At 40.0% G+C, this 23,068-nt stretch overlaps 3 protein-coding genes across 3 annotated transcripts in view; 2 read left to right on the forward strand and 1 right to left on the reverse strand.

Moving 5' to 3' along the window:
* LOC139716690 (ankyrin repeat and MYND domain-containing protein 1-like) overlaps positions 1 to 10,367 on the reverse strand; it is a 28,659-nt gene extending 18,292 nt beyond the window's left edge. The window contains exons 1-8 of the mRNA XM_071628219.1: positions 10,305 to 10,367; positions 8,842 to 9,179; positions 7,999 to 8,145; positions 6,525 to 7,083; positions 4,546 to 4,715; positions 2,403 to 2,882; positions 1,618 to 1,835; positions 852 to 1,023 (exon numbers count right to left, since the gene is read on the reverse strand). Coding sequence (XP_071484320.1) covers positions 852 to 1,023; positions 1,618 to 1,835; positions 2,403 to 2,882; positions 4,546 to 4,715; positions 6,525 to 7,083; positions 7,999 to 8,145; positions 8,842 to 9,141 — 2,046 coding nt within the window. The 5' untranslated portion in view covers positions 9,142 to 9,179; positions 10,305 to 10,367. The remainder of the gene's footprint in view (positions 1 to 851; positions 1,024 to 1,617; positions 1,836 to 2,402; positions 2,883 to 4,545; positions 4,716 to 6,524; positions 7,084 to 7,998; positions 8,146 to 8,841; positions 9,180 to 10,304) is intronic.
* Positions 10,368 to 10,899: 532 nt separating this feature from the next.
* Positions 10,900 to 11,974, forward strand: LOC139716691 (band 7 protein AGAP004871-like). Its single transcript, XM_071628220.1, has one exon. It carries the CDS (start codon positions 11,015 to 11,017, stop codon positions 11,972 to 11,974), a length of 960 nt encoding a protein of 319 aa, XP_071484321.1. The 5' UTR covers positions 10,900 to 11,014.
* Positions 11,975 to 21,313: 9,339 nt separating this feature from the next.
* Positions 21,314 to 22,566, forward strand: LOC139716739 (band 7 protein AGAP004871-like). The gene has a single exon (XM_071628270.1). The coding sequence runs from the start codon at positions 21,649 to 21,651 to the stop codon at positions 22,564 to 22,566; it is 918 nt and encodes a 305-aa protein (XP_071484371.1). The 5' UTR covers positions 21,314 to 21,648.
* Positions 22,567 to 23,068: the final 502 nt, after the last annotated feature.

Below are 23,068 nucleotides of genomic sequence, written 5' to 3' on the forward strand. Positions count from 1 at the left end.
CAGCTCAAAACTCTAAGCTTTACACTTATATGTAATTTTCCACTCTTGCAGAATTACTCTTAATTCTGCATGAATGGCAAGAACGCTGCTTGCAAGATAGATGCAATATTTAAGACATTCAGATTTGAAATCACAATTGCAGTCAAGAATCCTACAGATTATGACTCTTAACACATGGGAGAATACACAATGCCAAAGTAATATGTTGCAAAGAAACCCACAAATTTATAATTTCAGCAGTGCCATGAATATCCTATCATGACAAGTACACAAAGAATTTATTATAAAACGCGTCAAGAAAATTGTGCAATCTCATTGGTCAAGAGCTGTGTGTTGATTTTGTACTAGCTGCATGTTGCCTCATTGACAAGAGCCAGCCACTGTAAACATGTTATCAATTGCATATTTATAGCAATAGTTCACACACTAGAGGCAAACTTTTACACACTCAGTATAAAGAAACACCTATTGGCTAGCTAATCGTGCATCCAGTAAATTTACTGTGTATCAAATAGTTACTGGATGCATGGTTTGCATCAATTGCAAGCCAAAAGGAAATGCATCCAGTAAAGTTACCATCAGGTTACATGATCAAGAATGGATTCTAGGCAAGAAAAAAAAATTGTCCCCCTTTCTGTAAACAAATGATGCACATGTCTTGTCATGCATCAGTAGGAACAGTGTGCATCGGTAACTAACAGTACCTATGGAATGTTTGAACAGCTCGGCTTGAGGCCACTCGGTCTCGTGGGTTACACATTCCACAGTCACCTTATGCAAACAATTCCTACTGACGCACTCAGACCCTTGCATCATTTGCATACATTTTTGTATTAAGTTGACACACTTACATCAGGTGACAGCCTCGCTTCGGTAGCCGCCCCTTTCTCTAGAAGAATGGAAACAGCCTCAACATCTGCAGCCTTTATGGCAAAGAAAAGAACCGGCATGGGCACACTGGAGGCATTCGGATCAGCACCTCGGCGCAGCAGGAGTCGTATGGTAGCCTCCATATTTGCATGTCTGGAAATGAGAAATTGAGGTCACAATCACAATAATGGAAAAAAAAAATAAAGACACAAACACACACAGAAAAAAAAAAAAACAGAACAAAACTCCTTGCCATCACAGTGACAAAATGAAAAATAATTTGAACAATTCTCAATGGCACTCTTTACAAGACATGATTTAATCACTACCAGGTTAATAAAGATCAGATGCAAGCCCTTTGCAGAAAGGGGTGGCTCTTCAACAGTTCTGGCCTATTGAAGCATAAAATGCTGCCTCAAACTACAGATAAAACTCAAAATTCTCTTCATATTACATAACTAACATACACCTCATGTAATGATAACAATGCCATTACCCCTTTCTTAGCTCTTTTTTTTTTTCATTTCACATTGCTCTGTGTGACCACACATTCATACATCACACATACACTCAGAGGCTCTATACCAATCGAGTGACTACATGCATTTCAACACAGCATACTGTGATAAAATCCCACAATCCACAGTGTGCAAAAAGCGAGAAACTTCAGATAAGAGGTCAAATTGTATGGCTGCAAGGAATGCCATTGTTTCCTGTTTCTTTTAGATCATAAACGAGAGCACTTACTCAGCTTTTGCCAGAGCTCGACGCCGGGCTTCATCCAGATTATCTTCCTGCTGTGAGATGCCTCTGCTAACGATCCTCGGATTGTTGCTCATCACCGTGGCGCATCGCTCGATCATGTCCTCCGTGACTTTCACACCGACTCCGACGAGGCTGTCATTCGTCTCAAAATCGTGGGTGTCGGCGACCTCGGAGGACACGCCGTAGAGTTTCGATGACAGCTGCACAGATTAAGAGCAAACAGGACTATTAGGATTGGAACAGTTTTAAAATCTGAAATCCTTTTTATTTCTTTCATGAGGCACAAATTATTCTTTGACTACAAGTGTTATGGAGTAATTGTACCTGAGAAATTTGAAAGATTGAAATTAAATCTAAACAGTCGTACATTTGACTGGGATGCCTTCCTTTCTCATGCAATCTCTACTTGGCCATTATCACACTGTCTTACATTTACCTTTTCTTTTCATGAGCATCATTGAGCTTGATTTTTGGCCTTGAAAACAGACATTAGCCATCTCTGCAATAAGAAATATTCCCAAATTACTTTTCTATTTCCAAGAATAAAAAAAAAATTGCTACTGATTACGACTGTTTGATCTGCAAATGTATGTCATGAATATAATTTGTGGAAAACTTAACCCATTCTTCCCACAATTCTATGAGAGCCTTCAATCCCCCCAAATAAGATTCTTTTTGCAGGTTGACAGAGAACGGACAGGTTGATACTTCATCTGTGCGAAAGCAGGCATCCATACACGTATCCACAAACTAGACATAACACACACCCTTCTGTGGCCGAGGCTCCCTTGCTTCTTAACGCTGACTCTTTCCTCGACTGATTCATTGTCTGGGTCCCACTCGGGAATAGTGCCGTCCAACGTCCCAGCGTCCTGATTCTCGTCCCTGTGACTGTTGGTGTCCACATCGTAGAAATCGCCGTCGTCGCCAATGACCGACCGTGCCCTCTCGCCAGCACGAGAGCTTCGTTCCGAGCCGTCGTCAGGGTGTTTAGCAGGGGATGAACCATTGGGGCATCCTTCTTCACTGGCGTCATCCGGAGAACCCTCCGTGGGAAGCTGGAGTTCGATCCGCTCCTCTCCCCGTGGCACGGGAAGGTAGCGCTCGGCAATGTTGAACTGGAAGGAGGCGATGGGGTAGAAGAGCACATGACAGGCAGCCAATGCCGAGAGACCTTCGTCGTTGAGCTTGTTGACGTCAGCTCCGTTGTCGAGGAGACAGTTGATGATGTCGCGGTGCATGTTTACCTGAAATCAAGCAAGGGCAATCTACAATTTTAGGGAGCCTCTTTGCTGACCAGTCATTGTCATTTTCTCTACTGGATGTTCTTTCTTTTTGATTAGAGTAAGAAAAACAAAATAAGTGAGAGATATCCTTTAAGTCTAAATTTCTCTAAAATTTGAAAAATGGGTGAAAAGATTAAATCATCAGCTGAGTACCAGAAGGGCTCTATCGCATTCTAAGATTTGAGCATAAATGAAAATGAAACAATCAATTTTCATGAAATAACTAGAAATGTCGCTATGGCGACTGGTATACCTCCGCCATAATGCATAATTCTCCTAATAGGTCTATAGTACATGTGGACAATGTGTGATTACATTTTCACAAAATTGGCAAAATATTAAAATGACATGTTTGTCACAAATGTATTGAATGTTTACCTTCCTTGACCTATGTTTAATTGGATGACTAGGAGAGCATGTATTTGGGGATTTAAGAACTTTAACTTGACTTTGACCATTTCATAAGTTTATGCACTGAGTAATTTTCAAGGTATGGAGAAAAAGCACAACTTCTGTATTGAACAGCAAATTGTTATCATTTTCATCTGGCCTTTGATTTATAAGAGAATCACTGTCAGGCAGAACATACATAAATTCAGCATGTACTAAGTTTCAAGATAACTTGAGCCACTTCCGAGATATGGAGAAAGAAGTAAATTCAGCACTTTCACTTGATCTTTGACCTTTTGACCTTTGACCTTCTTGGCAAAAAAAAAAATCCCAGAGAATCTCTATTGGGTTATACATGCATACATCAATTTAAAAAAAAATCCTGTTGGCATTGCATAAATATAAGGAAAATAGTAAAATTTTGAAGTATTGCCCTTGACCTTTGACCCCTGACCTTTGACCCCATGAACCCTAAATTCCCTAGATAACCACTGCCAGTCAGTAGATGCATATATACTATGTTCCATGAAGATACCTTGAACAATTTCCAAGATACAGAGAAAAAAGTGAAATTTAAACATTTTACTTGACCTTTTGACCTTTGACCTTTTGACCTCACGACCCCAAACTTTCACCAGAGAATCTTAATTGGGTAGTTCATGTATACACTAAGTTTCAAGAAAATATCTTCAGGCATTGCATAGATATGGGGGAAATAGTAAAATTTTAAGCATTTGACCTTGACCTTGAGCATGTGCACCCAAAAATTGATAGGCACAACTTCACCCCCTAATACACATACATGCCAAGTTTCATTAGGATACCTCAAAAGGTTTTGGTAGTTACCCTGTCCACAAAATTCATTACGGACGGACGGAAAGACGGACGGACGGACGGACAGACGGACGGACGGACGGACGGACAACCCGAAAACATAATGCCTCCGGCACCACTTAGTGGCGGAGGCATAAAAAGTTTACTTCATTAAAAATGGGTAGATTTATAAGCATTGTTCGAAATATTGAGTAAAATAACTAGTGCCTTTGTGGTTTCAATTTTTAACATTTCACTGAAAATGAAAATAATTGAAAATTCACACAATAATGTAGAAGAGATCAAGCTCTACAACGTGATACCAATAACTCATGAGTACACCCCCCCCCCCCCAAAAAAAAAAATTACAATAACACCCTTCTGGTTCTCAGCCAACGAAACAAGAGGTCGTGGGACTTACAGCAGCTCCGATGAGAGAGATGTGGCCATTCTTGTCTCCTACATTGACATTGACAGCCCCTTGAGACAGCAGGCAGTGGACTGTGGTGTAATCACCAGCTGCAGAGGCCTTGATCAGCTCCTCGGACATCACCTCGATGGGACCCTTCTCTAGGAACGCGCCCCTGTCACCTGGTGGAGTGGGAGCAAGCATGAAACGATTAAAAGTTCCCTGCAATATAAGGGTATGTTGACCTCTACTGTCAAAGTGTTTATTTTCGCGCGAGTGATTTTTCATGCTCAGCTGGGTAAGATGAACTTGGCGTGTTTTTAATTCCGCGGAATAAAGACAGTTATCAATTGACTATACGACGTGCAAAAATATTCGCACGATCTTTATTTTCACACTGGTTTCTGGTCACGCGAACTGCAAGGAAATTTCCACACCGCGAAAATTTCAATTTTTACAGTATTGTTGCCCTTGGGTCTGTACATAACCATATCACTAAATACTTAATAAAAATATACATAATATTATATCTTCAAACATTTTTTTCTTAACGTTTTTTCTGCACCCTATAAGACCCACCTCCACAAAAATCTTTCAGATCATCTTTATTCATATTCCAGCTGTGACATCATACTACGGTCACACTTGAGCTGAACAATCAAAACAGAATGCAGTACCTTACCATTCATTGCTTGGTTAAAAAGTTGTCTGAACCATTTGAATGAAAAAGGACATGTGATGTTGTTGCAAGGGACTGCTGGTAATAATAGCAATGCATATTTTCACGAATTATTCAGTAATATGGTTACATACAGACCAATAGGCATCAATAGAAGTCAACACATTGTACATTTGGATTGCACAGACCTTTTAAGACTGTGCAAAGTAAGACTTTTAGCCTCCTCACTGGGCCAGTACAATTGGCTGCATTGCTGCTCACTTCTGGCTCTTAGCTGCAAAAGTTTGACTGTACAAAAATTCTTACATAGTTCTGAACTTCTGATTCGTGTCTAGTTTTCATTCATTTAAGAACACATTATACAACGTCCAAGTAGATCCTTGTAATTTGATTGGAGGATTGTTGGTGACGTGATATTCAATAAGTACTCCATTCAACGCGCCGTGCAATTTTGGTTCTATTCTTGCGTGCAACTTGGTTCAATTTTTTCGTTCTATTCCACGGTTCGAGAAATTGTACGATACTGTGTGTACTGTGTGTTGCATATTGAGGATCGCATGCAGCTAGCGCAGTGTACGTGTGCGGTACATGCATGCACGTACGTAGGCCTACGTAGTGCTAGTGTACGTGTATGAGCACAGAGCGCTAGTATAGCTGTGACCTGTATCTACACTGATTGCACAAGCCAGAAAGAGAATCGCAGTGGATTCACATGTAAGTATGGCTACATTTTTCATACATATATAGACTTCTAGGTCTACTTAGACCAAAAAGATCTACTTGGACGTTGTATAAATCAAATAGTGTATGGTCTTTACTTGTGCAATGGAACGAGATTTCGCACTCGGTGAAAGATGAGGTGCACTATTCAACTCGGCTTCGCCTCGTATCTTTCACCTCGTGCGAAATCTCGTACCATTGCACTCGTGACCATTCACTATTTGTATTCTAAGGTATAAGCTGTTATTTTCACGAAGGTTTAATTTTTGTGAATTTTGCAAATGACTCTTAAACCATGAATTTAACAACACACAAAAGTGAGGCCCTGTGCTAGGCTAATAGTGCAACTAACAATAGCCTTGGTGCCATTTCAAGAAAACAACATCTCGCGGAAATGTCCTTGACCTGCTCATTCGCGAAAATATCTGTAGTGAAAATAACAGCTTATACAGTATTCATACTTTCAGATTCATTGCATCTAATTGACAGCATCAACTCTGCAGTGAAAATGTTTCATCACCTTCAGAGTAGATCACAAGGTACTGTACCTCTGGCTATATTCCTACAGTGCATATTGAGTGACCTTTCATACCTTTCATGAGATCATCCACAGAAAACCCCATTGTGTTCTCCGTGTTCTTATGCTTCATGACATTGAGCTGCATCTCTATGAGAGAAGGCGTGTTGTTCAGCGCCACGAGAGTTTGCTGCGAATTCTGACTGTTGTTGTCGCCCTTGACTGCCTCGCCGAAGAATGCGCGGTCGTACTCCTCCTTATCATAAGTGAGCGTATTCATGTCCACGCTGTCTGGCGTACTCGACTGGAAGACATCAAAGGTCGTCTTAAAGTTGATCTGTGCCAGCCGCTCCATGGCGTTCCTGAGAGAGCTGTCTGCTTCGCTCTGCCCCTCACTACGCGACATTTTGAGCATCTGGGACAAGCTGGTGTATCGTGGATCCACCATGGGTAGTGAAAGGACGTGCTCCGTGGGGTTGTAGTCAAAGTCCTTGTGGGAAGCCATGGTGAAGGCACCATCAATGCAGCTGCAAAGTTTGACGAGGCGCTCCTTTCGCCACAGTCCCACGTCGTGTGTTCCATCCTGGTAGGACAAAACGCCTGGCCCTTCTCTCTCATCATTTATGTACAAACCCTGCAAGTTAACATCAAGACAGTCTATATGAAATCTGCTTCAGTACCTTAAAGGGATCGTATAGTTTTGGTTGAGACCTAATTTCATTCAGGTTTCTAACATTTTTTGGTAAGATAATGAGAAACCTCTTATGAAATATGAAAGAGCATGTAATTCCATGAGGAATTCAACGTTCATTTGATGAAAATTGGTTTTGAAATGGCAGAGATATCCAAAACAGAGCGATCCTAATAAAGTGTGGGACCCACCTTTTATTACAATCGCTTTGTTTTACTTTGTTTTTGGATGTTTCAGTCATTCCAAACCCGATTTTCATCAAATAAACTTTGAATTCCTCTTTAAATGGTATGCTCTGTACTAATTTCATAAGTGTTTTCTTGGTATCTCACAAAAAGTTAAAAGCCCAATTCTCACCTCCACCAATACTGTACTATCCCTTTATAAGTCATTTACAAGTGTCTTTCCTCATTGAGTATTGCTGAATCAAATTGTAATAAGAGCACTGTCAATCAAGACTAGACACTTGTACATGAAAAGTTATAGGCAAGTACACTGGTTTTCAATGATTATATTGATAGGTATGTTCAGTATCAAATATTCTATCTACGAGCTACCTTTACTTATTCAAATTCATTAATAGGGCAATTTGTCAATCAGTTACCTTTACTTATACATTTAACATTTGCCAATGATTATATGAAGATTGTAAGACACAAATATTGACCTTGTTAATAATTTCATGTCATGTTTTCATCACATCAATATTTTTGTGTCATTTCCCCTGAAGAAGAATGAGCAGAATGCAAAGAGAGTGTTAACATCCAATATTCTTCTTGACATGGACACACTTTGAGACAGAGCAAAGCACCAAAAGAATGCATGTAAGCAAACAGGGAAGATCATCATACTACGCACCTGAAACTTATTGCCTTTGCTGAACTCAAAGACACCATAGCCTTCTTTTCTGTTCTTGTAAAAGGTGCCCACAAATTTTGACTTATTAGGCCATGTGTAGGTTCCCTTGCCATGCCGATGGTCCTTGAAATAGGATCCCTTGAAGGTCTATTTGGAAAATAAAAAACAACAGAATCCCACAAGGAAATCAGAGGGGAAATATTTACATATATTCATCACACAATATATGCTCGTATGGTAAAAAACACATGACAGTTTGAGAAGAGCTGGGATCATTTCTCCAAAATGGCAAATATTCAAAATCTTCATCATCCAAAGACTACCATCGCCAGCTTAAGGACAAGTTGCTGGAAAGTCGACTGGCAAATAAGAGCAATTTGAGTTCAAATTGCATTGCAAAAGGACACTTGCATTATAATTGCAACATATGTTTGATCGTATGCTCAATATACTCTATATCTAGATGTATGGTACAGTATAAATGTATGTATACGTGATGTATCTATGTATATATGTATGCATATATGTACATATGTATGTACATTTATATGTATCAATTCAATTCATATCAAATTCTCCTTCAAATATTACATTGTACATATATTTTCTACAAGAAATCAATGTAATACAAGTTATGAACATACTGGAATACTTGAAAGCAAACATAAAAAAATAAAAAAATAATCAAGTGCATGCCCTGTGAAACTAAACAAAATTGCTTTGTTGTTGGTAAAGAGAAAACAACGTAAATATTACTGAGACGAGCTTGTAGCAGTAAGCTAGTAGAGATGTGGGCCACTAACTTGATTGGAAGTACACTAGCCACTATGTACATCAGCTTACCTCACCATTGCTCCAAACATGCTCCCCATTCCCATGCCTGGTGTCCCGGACAAAGTCACCCGTAAACCTGGACCCATCTGACCACAGTTGCTCCCCCTTGCCAAACCTGTCGTTGTTCACGTAGTCGCCGGTGTATCTGTCGCCGCTGGGCCACACGAAGACGCCGTGCCCCTCCCGCTTCCGACCGTCGAGTTGGCCCGAGAAGGTGGCGCCACTTTTGTAGTCCATATGGTTGCTGTCCTGCTCCTTCCTGGCCGACTTCAGCCTCGGGAAGGTGAAGAATTCCATGTTGGAAGGCATGGCGGCGTGTGCATCTATCTGTTGACCCAGACAGATATCTGTAAACAAGATGAGAGTCATAGATCTGTCATTTAAGTGAGAGGTTGTGTATATGTTAGTAATCTGTTAATTGGTCAAAAGAGATGGTGAACTTGTACTCATGGTGGCATTAGTAGAAAAATTGTAGCAGCTTTGGTCATTTGAACGTGGGATAGAATCCATAATATGGAAATCCAGATCTGCCATATCAATCACGTCAATGGGTAATAATGGGTGCTCCATTGTACAGTTCAGGCTGGTCGCAGTTAACATGTACAGTAACTGTGTACAACGGAGCCCCCTGGGTTGGGGTTACATTAACCCCGGGGCACTCCTTGTACAAAGTAATACGGTGGGACGCTTCGCGTTCGGGCTGGTCGCAGTTAGGGTTACATGATGTACAGCTATTTCATGATTTAGCAGCACCAATGCCACCAAACATTCAGAGGGTTGGAGAAAAGATCATATCTCCTCTGCAAAATGAAAAAAAAAAAAGAGAGCAAGATGCCAAGAAACTATCTACATATCCTGGAGGAATAGGAGGAAATGTCCAGGACATTTGAATCTTTAACTTGCTCGCTCTCCACTTGTAGTTTATAACTTACATTAATACTATAATTAATAGTCATTGTGTAGATCTACATTCATTGTCACATTGATTCAGATCTGGGGAGACTTTCGTTTGTACCCAAATTTGCCCTTGACGTAAAAACATCACAGCCTGTACATGATAATGGATTACAAGTATATCATCAACTGTTGGCACCGCATCCGTGAACAAAACTTCAGCCTTGAAACTAAGTGAGAAGACTTGCGTTTATAAACTTTGACTAGTGTCTACAGTATAAACACGCGACTACCGCATCCTGTGGCTATCGAGCAGCGAACGAAAGCCGCTGCACTGGCAAGGCATTCGCATCGCATCGCATCGCGGCCCCGCTGGCGCGTGGCGCAGGCGGAGAGCGTGCTGATCTCACGGTATGCCTGCGCTGCGACATACACAAACTCTGGTTACAGACACAGTAAATTCGTGGTAGAATTAATGTTTCGACTGATGTTTACAACAAAATGAGGTTTGTCACCGACATATAGTAGATCTAATTGACCAACAAGAAAAGATTACTTTCAAGCATCATCATACTTACGTGAAGAAGTCGAGTCGGCTCGTATTGTTTACGATAGCTCAAGCTAATTTATTCTCCCCCTGTATCGTGTGTCGCCATGTTAGCATATCAACATATTTGGACACGTCTATTTGAACAAAATACAGGAACGTGGGTGCACTTAATAATACTTTAAGCAGCAATATGTGGCTTATTAATGCAATGATAAAAAAAAATTTTGGTGTGGAAACGATAAGTTTGTTTAGTGGTATTTTCCTGATATTCAAACACAGCACTTGTATTGAACGCACATCATATTAAAATGTCTTTGTCCCCTCAAGCTATAGTCGTCGAATCCATCACCGACGTGTAATGGACGAACGGCTCTTCGGATGAAATCGACTTGCAGCAGCTAAGAGGTTTGCTGCGGAGGATCGGAGCTACGGAGAGGGAGTGGCTTGATATGACGCGAATCATCATCTTCATTACCCTGCGCTCGTACATCATTAGCTCGCATCTCCGCCGTTTTGTGCACAAACGTCGCCAATGTTTTATCGTACGTGATTTACAAATTCTTCCACATGCATAATAAATTTGAGCCTGCAGAAGACGAGCATTATCGGGCCAAATTCACGTTTCCTGCAAACGTTTGAAAATACGTAATTATAGGAGCAGAAGCTGGTTATTATAGAAACCCCAACACAGCATCATTATCGTCGGTAGATATCGACACATCCTTGAAGAGACCCTGGATGGAGACGTCCGTGAAACCATCATCTCTCATGAACACTCAAGTTGCACCAGAGAACGACGCAGATATCAGACTGATGGCTGATTCCAGGCAAAAGAAACAATTCCCCAGCACTGACAACGCCAACAACGACATCGGAAATCAAGATCTCATCATTGGCGCGGGTGAGCCGGAAGGAGGACTTGGTTGCTGTGGATTAATCCTCACTTGCATTTCCATCCTCTTGGTCATCTGCACGCTGCCATTTTCCCTCTTTGTTTGCTTGAAAGTGGTGCAGGAATACGAAAGGGCTGTCATCTTTCGTCTCGGGCGTTTAATATCTGGCGGAGCAAGGGGGCCTGGCATCTTCTTTGTTTTGCCTTGCATTGAAGACTATACGAAGGTAGACCTTCGCACCATTTCCTTCGACGTCCCCCCACAGGAGATCCTCACCCGTGATAGCTTGACCGTCTCAGTGGATGCGGTCGTATTTTTCCGCGTGAATAATGCGACTATCAGCATCGCTAACGTGGAGAATGCCAACATGTCGACGCGCTTTCTAGCTCAGACGACACTGCGAAATGTGCTGGGAACAAAGAACCTCTCCGAGATTCTCTCCGATCGTGAGGGAATCAGCCACTTCATGCAGTCCAGTCTCGATGAAGCCACCGATCCCTGGGGTATCAAGGTCGAGCGTGTTGAGATTAAAGATGTCCGCCTCCCTGTGCAGCTGCAGAGGGCCATGGCTGCCGAAGCTGAGGCTACAAGAGATGCCAGGGCTAAGATCATCGCAGCGGAAGGAGAGCAAAATGCCTCGCGTGCTCTGAGAGAGGCTGCTGAAACGATCTCCGACTCCCCAACCGCTCTTCAACTGCGCTATCTCCAGACCCTGAATTCCATCGCCGCAGAAAAGAACTCTACCATTATCTTTCCCCTGCCCATTGATCTGTTACAGAGCGCAAATAAGAGCAAAACTCTGTAAGTTTTAAATTCCAAATGCCGTAACCCTGTTTTGCATGCCGTCCCATTTTCAATATTTTTGAACTAACGGCAAAAGTGAAAAGTTTAACTGTATAAAGATAACAAAATCGATTATAAAGTCCTGCACGTTCTTGTGGCAAGGGGAAACTGATCCAAAAAGTAACATAATATGCCACTAATTACCTCTTAATCTTCTGATGTGTACGCGCTTTTGCACATTCCAGATACCTCGACAGAATGAATTACGATAAGAGCTCCATGTCTAGGTTATTGTGATGGGAAAAAATTATTAAGTTTTACTTTAAAGTCCGGCATAATTATTGTCATAAGAAAGTTATGCCATTTCTTTATCTCACCATGTTTTCACTGTATTGATATTGTTTGCAAGCACATGATAAATTATGCAAATTAGGGTTGTGATTTACGTCATCATCTCACAACACACACCATAAAATAATAATGTAAATTTGTAAACTTTACGATGTAAATCTTGTTTCTACTGGACGATCTATTAACTATAATCAAGCATGACCCCTCTAAGTCATTTTTACTTTGCAATATAATGACTGGATATGAATAGTAGGGCCTACAGGACATTATGAAAACAAAATGAGGAAATTTGGTGAAGATACCTGCAGGTCAATGGGAGGGAGGGATAGCACCATCACCATGTCCGATGTGCACAATAAAGATATTGTGTGGTTGCGAGCCGCTAACAGTATCTGTAATATGAAAACATAATGAAAAAGTATTTTCAAAAATGCTCTTGTCTTACACTGAACTGACACCGATTTTTGAAATCTAAAATGGGTGCGTTTGTATATCGTGTTTGCGTGATTTTACACTTTTGCGCATGCAAAATGATGCCAAGCTAGCCTTCTATTCTTTGATCTTTGACCTTCAATTGGGTGTTTATAATATACTTTTTATAACGTTTCTCAGTTAAAGTAACGAAACACAGTGATGATTTGATATCATATCAGTTTTATAGACGCAGAACACGAATAGGGTAGACTTGTACATGTTGATTGTGACAATGTCCCCAGATAATGTCTTGTGTATTCCCAAACTATCTAGCATTGTCTTATAGGGTCTTCAAGTTATGATGTGATGTGTTGTTTGCTTCGTATAATTAGACTTATAGATGAAGGCCTCAGTATATACAACTGGAGGTGACTAAAATCACCTATACATTATGTACCGGAATGTTCGCACTCTATACATGTACTGACAAAAGTATTGTATATAAATTATATTCTATAGATTAGTTACATGCATTGCATGGTTTGTGTGCACTATTTACTGTAATTTACAATATATATTTCTTTTCGCGTAAATAAATGTTGCAGTCCAGATTGTTCAAATACTGTTTATGGTCAGAGAAATAAACAGGGAAAAAAAAAAGAGAAGCAGTCAGCATGACATAAAACAAGGGATCCGATTCCAAGCAGTCTTGATCATTTCTGCTCAGCCCATAATTATACGCAAGTCCCGATGCAGAAGTGGGCGTAGAAATTCAGCTGCGTCAGTGCATGTACTATTACCCGATTCCCAATTATTATGATTAATTCTTTTTACAAGCTCCTTTAAACATGACCACTGTGTGATTAATGACCCAGCCATTCCTTTGTGAAAATGTGTATGGGTTTGTATATTATCCATGGGCATTTGAAGTGATACAGTACGAATAGTTATGAAGTTTCAAAATCGTAATTGTATATATAAAATATTTGCATATCTACATAGTCATGTCACGCATAATTATTATCATGCAATGTAAGGTTTATATATTTGCACTTTATTCTTTAAAATATATAAGAGTTCTTCTTGTATAAAGAAGATGCATATCTTAGACTGACTTCTTCATTAATTTGTATAATTTCATCACATGACAATCAGATTATAGTTCTGTTCCATCTATTATTTTGTGACTATAATTCATGTCATTTCCTTCTTATAGGAAGGATAACGAATAGATAAAAGTAAAAGGTCACTGAAATTTGGTTAAATGCCATGTCTAGCTGTATAGATCTAAGGAAGAGCAAGTTTAATTTGGATTGTCATCTGCTAAGAAGGGTATTTCATAAGCCAGAATTATATTCCCTTGTTTCAAAGGGGCTTTAGGGATTATAATTATATACCCTCAAGATTACAGTTCAAAAGTTTTGAAAGATCCTGCGCCCGCAGGGATTATTAGAGTGATTACGTGCGAAGGCGCGGAGGCATTCCAGTCGTAAGCGCATTACAGGAGAATTTCTCTTGTTTTGAAACAAAACGTATGTCACTACTGTAATGATTACCTTAATAGAATGCCAAAGTGGGATGGCAACAAGTTATTCATTGCCATGGAAACTGGTTATGAAAAAAAACAAACCACCTGCTCATGGAGCGCTGTGGCATAGTGGATAAGACTCCCGAATCCTGATCGGAGGACCCGAGTTCGAATCCCGCCCAGTGGCATGCTCACGTCCTTGGACAAGATGTTTTACCCACTATGTCCCTCTCGACCCAGATGTTTAAAGGACAAGTTCACCTTCATGTACATATGGATTGAGTGAATGCAACAATATTAGTAGAACACATCAGTGAAAGTTTGAGGAAAATCCGACAATCCGTTCAAAAGTTATGAATTTTTTAAGTATCTGCGCAATTGCTGCTGGATGAGAAGACTACTACAGTGTGTGATGTCACATGCGTACAACGATAATGAAAATAAAAAGAGAATTTCACAAAATTTTACTTTTTGAATAAAGTGCACATGTCTTGGACTTGTTACTGATGTATGTTAAGGATAATATTATTCCCCTTGCCTTCTGAAAGAGAGAAGTCGAGTGCTCTTTTGTTATGCGAGAAAAGTGAAAATAAGGTGAATTTTCTTATACTTTCTTTATACTGTTGTACTCATGTGACATCACAAGCTATAGTAGTCTTCTCGTCCAGCCATGACTGAGTAGAAACTTTAAAAATTCATAACTTTTGAACGGATTGTCGGATTTTCCTCAAACTCTTACTGATGTGTTCTACTAATATTGCTGCATTCACTCAACCCACATGTCTGTGAAGTTGAACTTGTCCTTTAAATGGGTATACCTGGAAACGCTAGGGTAATAATAATAGCAGGGCCCTCTGGTAGAGCAGTGGCAACACTTCAGAGGCTACCCTGGGTAAATAAGACTTATTATTATTATTATTTCATTATTGTTATTATTATTATTATTATTATTGTGATTGTTATTGCTATTATTCTGCGAAGTTGCTTACCATGCTCACACCTGGTGCTAATCCTAGCATATTGAGACTCTGACATCGTCACTTCGATTTATTTTACACATAACGTTTTACCATCTGATGTGTTTTAATAGTATTGTCACTGTCTCATAAAAGCATGCGTAAACGATTCTACTTCTATGATGTGCAATTCCTTTCTTGAATTCTTCAACGATGTACTAGTTGTCTTTGTACAGCTTCCGCACTGTTTGTACGATTTATTTAATGAGATGATGTAATAAAGTAGTAGAACTTTCCTTTATACACTGAATCCAAGTTTGAGTCTTCTTATTGTGTTGAGCAGCGTACGTAGGTTGCTTTGCTTTGAATGAGAAATTAATGTAGCAGTGATAATCTTGAGGTTAAAATAGTTTTTGGTAAAGTATAGATTGAACAAGGATCGTAGACAAATAAATCTATGTCAAATAATGGGGCACAGATATTTTGTTCGTATTACATCTGAGTGACATGTGGGTCATAACACTTCGCTTTGAATGAGAAGTTGATGTCGCAGGGAGAATCTTGAGACGACACCGTTTTGATGAAGGAGAAATTATGAACTATTATAGGATCATCAAAGCGATCAACGAATCTGAGAAAACATTTGAATAAAACATTTGCATCTTCGTATATTGAATGGCATTTATACTCTAGACACTTACTTTGAATGGGAATTTAAATGTCGCGGGGAAGATTTTGAGATTAATAATATGTTTTTACTAAAAGAGAAATTATGAAGAAGGATCATAAAGCAATTTATGAATTTGAGATCATCAAAATACCTACAAATTTAAATCTATAAGAATTATCGTCAGTATAGTTATCTGGGGTGACACGACTGTAATATAATAGACTCAATTTTTCGGAATATTTTGATTGAGGGAAGCGACACGTCGCTCTTCTTCCATCAGCCTCCAGTATACCTGTCCAGTCTGGTCCGAAGAGCAGACAAAAATATAGCAAAGGAAAAAGATGTCGGTAGGCCTATATTCTGTCAATCTGATTGTAAAATAGACATAATATTATGCTGAAAACGACAGTGAAATCATCGATGTCATCATGATAGTGAGATAAGTCAGGGCTGGTGAAATCAAACACGTTCAGCACTATACTCTCTAAAAAAAATCGAGTGAAAATAATCACTCTTAAAAGAGTGAATACAAAAAAGAGTGAATTTCGAGTGAAATTGGAGTGAATTTTGAGTGAAAATGTTCATTTTCACTCATTTAGGAGTGACGTCAGGGATCACTCCAAAATCTTCGAGTGATCCCTGACGTCACTCCAAAACAGTTGAGCATTTTCACTCAAAATTCACTCCAATTTCACTCGAAATTCACTCTTTTTTTGTATTCACTCTTTTTAGAGTGAAAATTTTCACTCGATTTTTTTTTTAGAGAGATACAATAATGATATACGTTAATTTTATGCGTATGTTTAGACCGCATTGAATTTGGATTTGCAGTAACGAAGTTAACAGAAAAAAAAAAAATCGTTAATCTTCGGTGAAGTTGGCTTTTCAATCGAACATAATAGGGCCTATAACTATCATACAGTTACACACTGAAAAGGTTGTTTGAGGGTAAAAGTGTATGATTGTGATTTCAGTTTGTGTATTTAGAGAATAAGCCAGTTCGTATACATGTATGTATTGACTCAATTGTACACATGGTACAGTAACCCTTTGTGTGCTTTGCTCTCTGATTGGCAAAGAAAACCCCATAGCATAGTACACATTATCCAAAACCCCTGGCACAGAAAGGGTTAATGACCTTTTTTTTTCTCAGTCGGTTAGGCGCTTCCAAGGAGCATAAAGCGTAAGCTTGCTCGACGGAACAATGATATGGAATGAAATGAAAACGAATATTTGTACACTTTGTTTTGTATTTCACATGTTTCTCATTGAAAAAAAACAACAACAATAGGTGTGAGACATGTATTTCACATGTTTCTCATTGAAAAAAAAAAACAACAACAGGTGTGAGACATGGAGACAATATAATGGCCGACCAGGCGCTATCAACAAGAGCAGGTATCGAATACTCCATAAACGCCACTGCGTCAAACAAGTCTAGAGTTCCGATAGAACCTCGTAGTAAGCCGTGTGATAGCGCCATCTCTTAGATAGAGAAAAATTTCTCGCTCTTATCCTGCTTGAAGGCGGGGGGTGAGAGGCAATGTGAAAACAACCCAAAATCTTCATTTATCTACATCTTGAACAAGCGTGTGTGCTAAGCAAGACTGCGATGAGAATAGCGCCAGTATTTTGATCTATAGTCCTTTTTTTACTCGAAAGTCGTGCTAAATGATAAAATTATCTTGAAAAAAAAAACTATGAAAGATTTGGCTGCATGTACAAACTTAATGGGATTTCTCCATAACTTATGTTTTCTCAACCCTTTGTCAGTCAATCCGAATTGAAATTTTGCGTTGTATTTCACCCTGCATTGCTGATGTGCTGACCTGCTTTTCGCTTATCTTTCTTCTTCTTCTCTCTCTCTCTCTCTCTCCCTCTGTCCCACTAAATTTGCTTCATTTCCTTCATTTCGTGCGCTCTTTACTGTGTGGGTTGTCATGTTTCAAGTCTATTTATTATTATGGCTATTGATAATGCATATTTTTGCACATTTTAATTTGCTTTATACGTTTACTAATACTTATAAATATATATATATATATATATATATATATATATATATTATATATGAGAATATAAAAGAACATGTTCAGCAGCTTACGGTAATCTGAGAAGGATAGCATGTTCAGAGATTTTGCACTGTGCAGATATAATATATATATATATATTATATATTATATATATATATATATATATATATATATATATATTATACATATATATATGTATATTATACATATATATATATATACATATATATATATATATATATATATATATATTATACATATATATATATTCTTCCTAAGTTTTGAATGGGACCTCATCATAATATACAAGTTCATTTTTAACAACCATTCCATTTTTCATTTCTAAGCTCTTATGAAACAACGTGTGTTCATTATGCCTGTTAGTATGTTATATGAAATGAGATGGATTATTATTTCGTTTTTGTGATAATTATACATGACATATGTCTACAGGTTGTTTGGATATCTAAAAAGAATGTATAAACATTGAAGGCGTGTTCATTAATTTAGTTTTAAGATGGGCCTATTGTTACTCCCAGACTGTCTGTTAAAATACAGGGGTGCATTTACAATACTGTATCATGGCAGTTAGGCCAAGTAAAAAAAGAAAGTAGTTTCTCGTCCGGGTTTTTTGAGCAAGGCGATGAGGGAGGTCCTTACTATTTGATATCTTACTATTTTTTCGAGTATCGTCAAAATGAAAGTAATATGTGTTTCTCGTCCGGTAATTCTGAGAAAGGTAACGAGAGAGGGCTTTACAATTTTCTATATTCAATTTATGAAATGAAATATCACTCTGGTAGCTGTGTTATGAGACCAGGTCCCAAGTGTACGTCTTGCCTGCACTCTGTGCATTTTCAAACAAATAGATATATTTGCCATACTTGAAATGAAACTTCATGCATGCAGAAATACATTTGCTTTTTCTTTCCACTACAGATGTCAAGGGAAAATGACCATCTTAATACTGGTATTTAGTGTTGTAGGCCTAATGGCTTTTCTCATACCAGTGTACTTGCAATTCTGATGTATTGTGCTATTAATTGAAACAGATTTTTTTTTCTATTTTCCTTATCCGAGGTACTTTATTTTTCCACATATCTTCGCATATTTACAATCACATTATCTGCAAGTATCCAAAAGGCATTCAACATAATCATTATGATTAATTGAAACAGATATAAAACATGTATTTCAACAAATGTACGATTGAAATAAATTCCATGATATTCAAAACACTGCTTTATTTATTGGTGTTTGTGACTTTTTGTGTCCACACAGCTGGTATGTATATGCAGTTCTTCACAGTACAATTGTAGCACATTCAACTGGAAACTGGCTTGTATATACAATTGCAGATGGATGTCAAAATGATGCTGATATGGCATTCTAGCATTAAACATTTTAAGATGTTTCTTCATGTTCTAAAAAGACATTTGATAATCACTCATTATTTGGATGATGAATGATTGTATGACGGACACTACAGACAGATGATACCACTCACGGCTGTGTCCATGAATTTACATCGTGAAGAAAAGTATCCCGCAGAAATACGAGACAAACCAGAATCCGTGGAAAAGTTATTCATTTTGTAGATACACCCATTTAATAATTCTACATTTGCTGGAAAAGCGCATTCATTTTCTCTTCAAAATAGAATACATCGCCGTGACAGACCAGGGGATGGGGACCCTGGACAGCTACAAACACGCACACTTTGCCGATATACGGTGCGGCACGGCCACTGCACTGGCACCGTACCTTCCGACACTGCACACACATGCACATAGTCACAATGACATGAAAATGTATACAAACTCGATACCGTACAATCCTCACAAGCATTTGTTCAGTACAATTCATCCGCTTAAAATATGAGAAACGGGGAAAAATACGAACAATGCGCGAAATATGCGTGGAATATCAGCGATTGTTCGCAAAAAAGTTGCCGCTATCGCGTTCACGACGTACCGAGTGCGCTGTACATCACAGCCCAGGCCGGCCCGCCGCCCATCCAACTACATTTCGACTGCTTTGTGGGTCATTCCTTCTTGCCGATCGGCCGAGCTCGCAGTGTGAAATGCATGCGTTATTACATACGCACTACAGAAGCTACAGCTGTACTATATACAGTCTACAGCTAAGTAGAGGACGCAAGGCGTAAAAATTAGAAATGAGACGTCACGATTGGTAGGTGAATTGTCGATCTTTTTTTTTTTTTTCGGCGGCCGAAAAAATAGTAAATATCAAAAAAGTCGATGCGGCAACTGAAAATCGATGCGGGCGGGGAGCGGGCTGGGACGAGAATTATGAATTTCTTGGTATTTTCAGCGCCATTTTGAAAATAGTAAATAGTAAAAAAATCGATGCGGCGGCCAAAATCGATGCGCGCGAGGACGAGAAACTGGTTTCTTTTTTTACTTGGCCTTATAGTTACGATGCGTTCCAGTACGCGGCTTATGTAATATGAGAAGGATAGCATGTTCAGAGATTTTGCACTGTGCAGATTCACAGGACACATAAACTGTTTTACGATGCCCTGATAGAAAATTACAATGTTCAAATATTTAATACGAGATTCATAATAAAAAACAAAAAGGAAAGAATTGATATATTGCATAACCCACCTAAGATGCATGTCCACAAATTCCCAAGAAATGTTGAATACTCAATCATGTAGGTGTGTTCAGTGAAGGCTAGGGTTCTTACACACTCACTTTTTCCCCATGTAGGCCCTATAAGGTGCTTTGGACTGTTATTATGCAGAGGTTAACCCCCCCCCCCCCCCCCCCCATCATCAACAGCAGGTAGGCCTAATTATCAGGCCAGTATTGCTATTTTTTTAATATATCACTGATAATTTACCCTCAATTCCTTAGGACCTGTTAATAGATAGTCTGTTTGATAAAACAAGGTGTGTGCGATTTTAAATGGTCCGTTCTATTAATAGGTGTGAGGTCTTATGGTTATGGAGCTTTTTTCACCTTCCATACCAATTATGTAACTCGGTGCCGTCAATTCTATTTTAATTGTGTTGGGGCGCCACAATAGCTCCGGAAACCATTGACGCGAGACGCGTTGTTTGTACCATGGAGCTACTCGATGTTTGTACAGGCTGCTTTACTATGGCTGCATTTGCATGCGTATTAAAAGCTAAGCATTGGTGCTGCCTGGCACGTTTAGGTTGCATTGATTGTCGGTTGACGTGGTAGTGTGTACGTATGCACACAGTAGTACAACCAGCGACATCGACAGGTTGCCGAGCAACAACGGACGGAAGCGCCCGGCGCCCTTGGCCACACCCATAGCATCGGATCCCGGTGTTCTAAAACAACTGATTTGGAACGTTAAGTACATGTACTTTTAATTGTGAACTCGACCTACAGCTGTCGAACTTATAATTTCCAGACTGCGGTCGTCAGCAGGGCACCATTCTTTCGAGGTTGACGGTCTCTAGCTGCCTGGACCCAGATACTCTGATGTGCGCAGTCGCCTCGGCCTCGTCGTGCATGCCGTGTGGCTATTGATGACCTACAACAGGTGTTGGACTGTACTGTACGTTTGCACCAACTGAGCTGCGCCACTCTCTTTCCAGGGTTGTTGTCACTCCCGGACGATAGGACTTGTAAAGAAGTTGTCCCTCGGCTCTGAGCTGTAATTCGCATACAAGCAACAAGAACATTAACCTCTGCATTTCTGTGTCGGCTGTTTACAGTTCACTCTTCTGTCTGACTGGTATCCATGCACATGAGCAATCGAGTTACACCCGACCAAGAGCAGCAAGGTCTCGTAGAAATGGCATCATATTCTGACAAGCAAGGCGGCGCAGGCCCATCGAGTCAACAGCAAAATGAACCCCAAATTATAACTGACGATAACGGCAATGGAATAACTTGCTGCTACATCATCTTGGCAATTTGTTCCATCTTTCTCGTCATCTGCACCCTGCCCTTTTCCCTCTTTGTCATCTTCAGAGTTGTGCAGCAATATGAAAGAGCGGTCATCTTTAGACTGGGGCGTCTGGTGTCTGGAGGTGCCAAAGGGCCTGGCATCTTCTGTGTGCTGCCTTGTGTTGAAGACTACCACAAGGTTGATATCCGCACAGTCTCCTATGATGTTCCCCCTCAAGAAATCCTCACTAGAGATAGCTTGACCATATCGGTCGATGCGGTTATGTTTTACCGCGTCAGCAACGCTTCCATCAGCATTGCCATGGTCGAGGATGCCAACAAGTCCACGCAATTCCTGGCTCAGACCACACTGCGAAATGTGCTCGGAATGAAGACCCTGGCCGAGATTCTTGCTGATCGGGAAGGAATCAGCCACTTCATGCAGTCCACTCTTGATGAGGCCACTGACCCCTGGGGTGTCAAGGTTGAGCGTGTCGAGATTAAAGATGTCCGCCTCCCAGTGCAACTGCAGAGGGCCATGGCTGCCGAAGCTGAGGCTACAAGGGATGCCAGGGCTAAGATCATCGCAGCGGAAGGAGAGCAGAATGCTTCGCGTGCCCTGAAGGAAGCTGCTGACACCATCTCTGAGTCCCCCACCGCCCTTCAACTGCGCTATCTCCAGACCCTGAATTCCATCGCTGCAGAAAAGAATTCTACCATTATCTTTCCCCTTCCCGTTGATCTCCTCCAGGGTTTGGCGAAAAAGTAGGCCCGCAGCTAACCCCGTCGCGGGGCGCTGTAACACAGTAACAGCGCCCCGAAGCATCCCATGCGATTTTTAGGAAGTACTGCGACGCGTACAATTCTGTCACAAACTCACCGTTCAAAACGACACATGGATTCGCAACAAAAAGCCACATGTTGTAATACCATAATGTTGAATATTTTAGCCGACTATGTATTACTCACCATTACCTCCGAAAACAAGAGAAATCGCCATCATCTTTGCTGGAACCCCACTCGACACTATCGACACTGCCGCTCGCCATTTTGAAAATATCACGTAAGTAAATTGATCTGGGCATGCGCAAATGAATATTCATGTTTACGTCATCTGCCATATATGTACATATGTACAATGTTGCTCGTAGTTCTCGGACCATTCATAGCTATCAGTATCATCATCATGGAGTTCAAAGATGCTATCAAGGAATTAGAGGAGGAGGCTGGAATTAAGTTTAAAGAGGAGCAGGTAGAAATAATGGAAAGCA

Source organism: Diadema antillarum, unplaced genomic scaffold, assembly GCF_040938485.1.
Source record: "Diadema antillarum isolate AM-2024a unplaced genomic scaffold, OU_Dant_1.0 scf00000069, whole genome shotgun sequence".
Lineage (NCBI taxonomy): Eukaryota > Metazoa > Echinodermata > Echinoidea > Diadematoida > Diadematidae > Diadema > Diadema antillarum.

What these genes read in the sequence shown, in the direction of transcription:
- LOC139716691 (XM_071628220.1), top strand. Translation starts at nt 11,015, where the DNA reads ATGGAGACGTCCGTGAAACCATCATCTCTCATGAACACTCAAGTTGCA.
- LOC139716739 (XM_071628270.1), top strand. Translation starts at nt 21,649, where the DNA reads ATGCACATGAGCAATCGAGTTACACCCGACCAAGAGCAGCAAGGTCTC.